Genomic DNA, 7,766 nt, shown 5'->3' with positions numbered 1-7,766 from the left:
CTACCTTATCAGGGGACCATTCCCATCAGGCACCCTCCGCGGTTGGCCAGAGGGGTCTCGGTGGGGCCAGGGGGCTCCTGTCTCACTAAAAGGGGTGCTGGGTGGGTGGAAAGGTCCCAAAGCCAGATCTGGAGGCCAGTGCAGGGCAGGATTCCCATTAACAAGGGCGAAAGGACAGTACTTTTAGCTTTCAGCCAGTGCCGGGGTCAGGCCAGTGTCTCCAGCCTGCTCCCAGCCTGGCAGCTGGGCAGGAAACGGCTGGTGTTTCCTTGACCCCCCCAGGGCAAGGGGCTTCTCCTCAGAGACCAGAGGGCAGGACCGTGGCCCTGGGCATCCCACAGGGATGGCCTCTCCTGGGCACGGGGGACTCAGGGCCTGAGGCCTGACACCAAACACCTACAGCAAGGTCAGGGGTATGCTGAGAGGAGGGACACACCCCTGGGCTGTGTGCACACACACTCACACCCACGTACACATATACACAAAAACACACCTGCACATGTGCATACATCCAGAAAGACCCTCACACACGTGCACCCACACACAAAGCAACATCCTATGCATGTACGTGCACTCAAGAATACGCACAAATACCACACATGCACATGCCCATTCTCTCTGAAACACACACAGTCACCGAAACACTCCACACTCATGTACACATGTACACAGAAATACACATGCACACGTACATACCTACAGAAAGACACACACACACACGCACACAGAGCAACAGCCTACTCATGTGTGCACCCACAATATGCCCACACACTGCACATGCAAATGCCTGCTCTCCAAAACACGGTCCCCAAAACTAACGCTCCACACTCATGTACATGTATACATAGAAATACACAAGTACATGCATGCACATGTACATACCTAAAGACCGACCAACCCCCCCCACACACACACACAGAGTAACATCTCTACTCACATATGCACACACACTGCACATGCAAATACCCATTCTCCCTGAAACACAAGCAGTCACCAAACCTAACACTCCCACATGCCCTTGCACAAACTCACAAGGCCTTTTGGTAAGACCCCAGTGCTACACACACACATTCACACATGCACACTCACATGCCCTCCCTGGGATGCCCAGGGACGCATTCACACATGCACAAGCTCTCATCCTGTCCCTTCAGCACACAAAAACACACCCAGAAACTTGCACACACCTGTATGGGCTGTGAAACCCAAAGACACTCGCTCAGCTTCTCTCCCACCCTCCCTGAGACACTGACACAAAGATGTATGTTCACACCAGCACAACCTCACACCCCCGCCTGTGACACCCCCACCCCATCACTCCTATCAGCTCACCCCATGCTGAGAGGCCCCTCAGAGCCACAGGCCCCAATGGCAGGCAGAAGGCTCAGCATACCCATACTGGTACCAGCTTGCAGCCAGGTCTTCACCGGTTCACCAGTGAATCTAGAACCCACTTGCCAATGAATGTAGACCAGAAACCCACTCACCAACCGATCAAGAACACAGCACCCATTCACTAATTAATCTGGACTCTGCTAGAGGTGCACTAAGCTACAGGCTCCTTCCTCAGGCTGCCCAGCAGCTCCAGAGCTTGTGTCCAGACCTTCCTGAGGTTTGCCAGCTTCTAGATTAGCTGTGGGGGGCAGTTCTGGATCATCTGGCACTATCTCTAGATCGCTGTACTGGCCGGGTACCTGACTCTCCAGCTCAGGTCCTGGACACGTCTCTGCAGGTTCCAGATCACTCTTGTGAGCTGGGTTCTAGATCTGCTACGCAGGTTCTAGGTTGGTCTTGTACGTCCATTTTAGACTGGCCTCCTGCTCATGTTCTAGGTCCGTGGCTCCCAACCAGGGCTCCGCAGCATTCAGGGTGCCATGAGATCCTTTTAAGGGTGTTGCATGGTGCCAAGCAATTTCAACCCTAAATCGGGTGCAGGTACCTACACACGGTTCACAAGAGAACCCCTGAGATTTCCAGTAGGAATCAGAGAACAGGAGGGTTGGAAGGGACCTCGGGAGGTCACATCTAATCCAACCCCCTGCTCCAAGCAGGACCAGGTCCATCTAGATCAAATCGTCCCCAACTAGATCAGCATCCAGTGTGTCCAAACAATCCTGCCCGGTTGTGGATTTGCTGAGATTTTTGCCATGGGAGAATTGCTCTAGGACTTTCCCGTAGCCAAGAAATGAGTGAAAGCCAAGAGCTGGCATTTCCTGAGGGTGACCTGCAGTCCAACAAGGGGCCCTTGACTGGTGTAGGGGACAGTGATGAGGTGCTTTCCCTTTAAAGAGTTTGGGACCCAGCTGAGGGAGGTGTTCACGGTGTGCCATGCTGTAGAAGCTGCAGGCCGCCGGGGCAGCAGTACGGGTGGATCTCAGACTGGGATGAGGGTTGGGAGGGAGAGGCTCTCTGTATAGGGACCATCACGGCATACAGCAAGGCAGAGCTGTGAGCTTCCTGCAGCGGCTGCACTTCATCTTGCTCCGGAAGGTGCTCTGGGGTTAATGATGTGTGCCGTTATTTATAGCCTCGCACTCGGAGAATCACGGTGGATTTATCGGCGGCTTCTATAAATAACACAGCAAAACCCTCTGCAGGGAAGGGGTGGGGGTCAGCAAAGGGTGGGGGGGAGCAGATACCTCTGTCCCCAGGCTCTTTCCAACAAGTGGCCTCCCCCTACAACAGCCCCCAGGCAGTTACTGTGCATTTTAGGTGATGTCTTTATCTCCAATTTAGTTGCACTCGCAGGTTTTAGACTAGCTTCTCTGGAGGTTCTAGATTAGAGCCTGATGCACGCTTTGAAGGAGTCCATTTTGTGTGTGTGCAGCAGTCCATGCCCACATACACGGTTCTGAATGGCTCCAGGCTGCACGTTCTAGATTCACAGGTTCCCGATTTCTTGATGAGAGGCCTCCAGGTTTCAGATTCTTTGGCACGAGTTCCAGGTCTAGATTTATTGGTGAGTAGCTTCCAGGTTCTAGATTAATTAGTAAATGGGTGCAACGTTCTCGACTGGTTGGTGGGCGAGTTCCTGGTCTACATGTATTGGCAATTGGGTTCTAGATGCATCAAACTGTTTCCAGTTTCTAGATTCATTGATGATAGGGCCCCAGGTCTGGACTCATTGGCAGGCAGGCTGTAGGTTCTAGATTCATTGGCAAGCGGGTTCAAGCTCTAGATTCGTTGGTGAGGGGTTCCAGGTCAGACTAGCGTGTTGCTGTAGGAGGGCTTTTCCATTAGTGTGTGGCATCAGATTCCCTATTCCCACGTTGGGGTGCTCGGTGGCTCTTACGGCAAGGCTCATCATTAGCTGGAAGCATGCGGGGGAGATCTGTCTTCTACGCAGGTTCTAGGTCATTCATGTAGGGCTGAGAATAGCACAGGTGGGGTGTGCCAGATGCCAGGTCCCACTGCATGTGAGGGTGGCAGGGTTGCACATACACCCCTACCTTCTGTGTGTCATGGACCCTGCCTAGCCAGCAAATCTAAGAGGCTCTCCCTTTGGGCTGGAGTCTGGAGAAACGGAGGCATGGGGGTGAGTTAGGGTCAGTCCAGGGGGATGGAAACCAAGCATCCTAGGGCTCTATCCACAGGCTCTTTCCTGGGTGGACTCAGGGCTAGTGGGGTCCCGAGTTCCCTTTGCAGCCTGTAGCTAATGCCAGAAAGGGGGTGGCTAGCAGAGGTGGGCTAGCACAGTGGGACCAAGCCACCGGGCACTTCCACAGAGCCTAAATCCAAAAGTGCCCCATCCTGGTAGCAGGGGGTGATGGTGGTTATGCATGGCGGGGAAAGGGGGAAGGGGCAAAATGGGGCTTTACCCTGCAGTCTCAGCCCTGCACCCCATGGTGCAAAGCCTCTCTCAAGATTGGGCCCCTGGGGCCAGGAAGGGTCATGCCACATGCCTCCGAAATCCAGAGGCGGATTGTTATGTATTAGCATATGCACACCAGATGCTAATCACACAGTAAGAACAGAGGAGGGGAGGTGGGAGGGCAGTATGACTCCCCCCATCGAACCCCCTTGCTCCACTAAAGGGGTCTGCAGGGAACCCAGGCATCCTGGCAGTGCCCGGCTGACCTGCATGCGATGAAATCGAACCCCCAGCCAGGCCCACAGACAGCTCCCCCAGCTGCCTCTCACAGCTTTGGGGCTCCCTTGTCAATGCGATGTTGACCCCAGATGACTCCAGGGCAGGGCAGATGCAGGAGCCCCCGGAGAGGGGATGGGAAACACTCCAGCTGGACCGGGGGGAGACCCCAGGCGTCCCCAACCCAGAAGCCCAGGCCTGATGCCAGCAGCTGGCTCAGGTGACTGGGTATTGAGTGCTGCAAATGTGCCGACTGGGTTGTAACATAAAGCCAGGGCTGCGGGGGTCACTTTCAGACAGATGCCCCCCACCCTGGCCTGCCCCATGCCAGCAAATCTTGCCTCTGCAGAAGGAGCCTCCCAAGCCATGCTCAGGGGAAGGGGGGCAGGGATCGGGGACCAGACCCCCCACCCCCTCTGCTCCCCGATAGCTAAAAGCCTCTGGGCCTGGCCTCCAGCTGAGCTGGAGTGACTGCAAGGGGGGGTGGGACACACCTCTGCCTGGTACCCCCAGTGCTGCCCTCTTCTAGGCAGAGTTGGCACTGCCCAGCTGCGTGTCTGAGATCCCGTAATGCCCAGCTCAGAGGGGGAGTCTCCCATAGCTCCTGTCTTCCCAGCTTGGCTGCCCTCCCAGGCACCCACATTGGGGAGGAAGGGAGGAAATCACATGGGCTTCACCTCCCCCCGCATCAAGACAAGCAGGACCCACAGCTCGAATCCAGCGAGGTACTTAGGCACTGGGAGGCCTGAAAGAGTTAGACACCCCCCTGCTTTGAGGATGCTGGTCTCATGTGTATGGACATGTGTGTGCATATGCATGTATAGGCATGTGCATGCGTGGGTGTGGGTGTGCGCCGGTGTACATGTGCTCACGTATCTGCTTGTGCAGCATGGTGCGCCCCGCCTGGCCCAGCCCTCCAGCTTGTGCCTCACCCTTCTCGAAGCCAGTGATGTTGCTGCCTTCCCCAGGGGTGAGACTGTACGGTAATCAGAGAAGGCAAGTCTGGCATCACAGAGGCTTCTGGGAGACCCGTGGAAGAGGGTTTCTCATGGGAAGATGAGTGGGGCATGATGCCCTTGGCTAAAAAAAAAGGACATCGTTTTCTTGGCCTCCTGGGGGACGGGGGGTAGTACCCCTCAGAGCACAGATGGGGAAACTGAGGCACGGGCAGGCTGGCCCCACTGAGCTGGAGCTGGCCCAGGGGGACTGAGGGACCTTTAGAAGAAAGCATCTGCCACAGGGAATCACTGAGACCAAGGCAGGGCTTGCAACCGGCCCCCAGCACCCTGGCCACATGCCCTTCGTTGGCTCCTAACCCTGGCTGCTAGCAATAAACCATCCCTCCCAGAGCCCCGGCACGCTGTGTACAGCACCGAGCGCCTTCCCAGCACTCACAGCTGGCTGGAATACACCACCCAACACCCAAAAGTGCCTCCGCGGGAAGGTGCATTCATCCCAGGCCCAGCTGCACAGGTTTGGCTGCCAAACAGGGCCGGTAGCATTCGTGGAGAAAGGAGACATCTTCAGACAGGGAGCACATTTGCCGACGGCAGCTACACGATCCCACCTGGATCCCCCACCGTGGCCGGCCGCGGGCAGGGACGCACCCAGAACAAACGGCCTTTGATCTGGCACCTGGGCCCCTGTCGACAGCCCGGGGGCAGGGCTGGGGCAACAGACGCCCGCAAATGCAGAGCCAGTTGCTCTGGGAAGGATGGGAGATGCAGGGGGTGGGAGTGGGGGGGGGGATCAAGGTGCTGGCTCTGACCCTGCAAAGTCCTTCGCCACATACAAGCCAGCACAGGTTTAACCGGTGATTCTCAACTGGGGTTAAACAGGTTCTTTTAAGGGTGCAACAACTTACCCACAGCTCACAAGAAAAACCCGGAGATTGCCGATAGGAATCCAGAGAGCCCCCAGCATCCTGCCCTGCTGCACAGTCTGAGTTGCTTCCAACAAAAGAACGGTGCTAGGATTTTTCTGTAGTCAAGAAATGGGTGAAAGCCAAGGGCTGGTAACCGGGGTCTGTCCTGAGCAAGGGGACCCCAGGCTGCACGGGCCAGGAGTCTGCACATTCACAAAGGGAAAAGAGCCCAAGGGGAAACTGAGGCAGAAGGCACAGGAAGGCAAGGAGAACGTGACCACCATCGACAGGGCCGAACCAGAGGCCCGCCATACGCAGGGCTCTGACCACCCAACTTCTCCGAGGACATCACACCCGCTAACGCCCACCGAGAGAGGGAGTCAGAGGAGACAAGAGGCCCCAGCAGAAATATTTAATGCCTTGTCGTCAGAGGAAGGACAATTACAGCTCCCCGACACCCCCCGCCCCCTGCTTGCTGGGCAGCAGCGTCCAGCCAGGTCTTCCCCAAGACAGAGACGGTTTTCCCCGAGACAGAGACTTTGCCAACCCTAATAGCAGATTTTCAACCCAGACCGTTTCTCTCCCAAGTGCAGCTTCAGTGTTGGAGTGAAACAGGCCATTGCACAGCCAAAGCCAGGGCAATTCACTTGTCCTCCTGCCACATTCCCCCAAGTCCCGTATATTCTTGAAAACAACACACATCTCCTGCCAACCAGATTCAACTCCTGGAATCGGGGGGTGAGTATAAGTGAGGAAGTATGGTAATAGCAGTTTCTGCCTGTTGGGGCTGGGGGGGGTAAAAGTTAGGCTGTACTTGCTGCTGACTGCGGACACCCTTCCCGCTCCCCCTCCCCAGCCCATTGCAGAAGCAAGGACAGACCTTTTCCTCCCTCATTCTGCCTTTCCAAAACAACGGGAGTCTTGTTCAGGGGTGCGTGGTATGCAAGACTGTACGGCAATCAGAGCGAGCAGGTCTGGAGATACAGAGGCTCCTGGGAGACCCGGGGCAGAGGGTTTCTCACGGGAAGCCGAGTGGGACGTGAGCCCCTTGACTAAAAATAAAGGGTGCTGCCTTCTTGGGCCCTTAGGGGGGTAAGAAAGTTACAGCACCCCCTCCTCTCCGCCCCCCCACTACAGATGGGGAAACTGAGGCAGGCTCTGGGACTTGGTCACAGCAGAAGGCTGCGGCAGAGGAGAGGCTTAACCCCTCGCCTCCCGTGGCCCCATCAAGAGCCCTAGCCACCAGACTATCCTTCCATGGCCCAGCTAGTCCCACCATGATGGAAACCAGGGGGGCAGATAGGGTGCCCCCAAAACCCCAGCAGCCCCTGCGGGAAACCGGGCATGTAGTGTTAAGTGGGTGAGAGGAGAGGGGGCTGTAAGGCGGGGGGGGAGGGGGTAGTGTGGCTGTGAGCCCCATCTTATAAGTTGGGGGGCCTGGTAGCCAGTGGCTAGCACCATAAACACGGGTGCCCATGGAGGCACGGGGCAGAGGATGGAGATGAGGGGGGACCCCGGCCCCGCAGCAGGGCAGAGCTCAGGGGCTGGGCAAGGGCAGCACCCCAAGCTCAGCCAGCCGGACCTTGGCCATGGCTTCCCAGCCCTTGTTGGCCTGGGGGCTGCGGGGAGAGGGGTGCAGGAGCCCCTCCACCCGCACCCGCAGGCCAGCCGCGGCCAGCGCTTTGCGCGCCCGCTGCTCGGCCAGTCGGCCCACGCCGATCACCAGGGAGACCCCCAGCAGCCCAGCGGCCCGGGCCAGGCCGTCATCGCAAGCCCGGAGCAGGGCCTCGCGCTGGGATGCCGGCAGGTCGGCCG

At 57.2% G+C, this 7,766-nt stretch overlaps 1 protein-coding gene across 1 annotated transcript in view; it reads right to left on the bottom strand.

The window, feature by feature from the left end:
• Positions 1 to 6,353: 6,353 nt before the first annotated feature.
• The window catches only part of SMUG1 (single-strand-selective monofunctional uracil-DNA glycosylase 1), a 3,644-nt gene continuing 2,231 nt past the window's right edge, over positions 6,354 to 7,766 (bottom strand). Inside the window, exon 2 of the mRNA XM_025191492.1 lies at positions 6,354 to 7,764. Coding sequence (XP_025047277.1) covers positions 7,489 to 7,764 — 276 coding nt within the window. The 3' untranslated portion in view covers positions 6,354 to 7,488. The remainder of the gene's footprint in view (positions 7,765 to 7,766) is intronic.

Source organism: Alligator sinensis, unplaced genomic scaffold, assembly GCF_000455745.1.
Source record: "Alligator sinensis unplaced genomic scaffold, ASM45574v1 scaffold149_1, whole genome shotgun sequence".
NCBI lineage: Eukaryota > Metazoa > Chordata > Crocodylia > Alligatoridae > Alligator > Alligator sinensis.
This window is presented reverse-complemented; position numbering and strand designations above follow the sequence as displayed.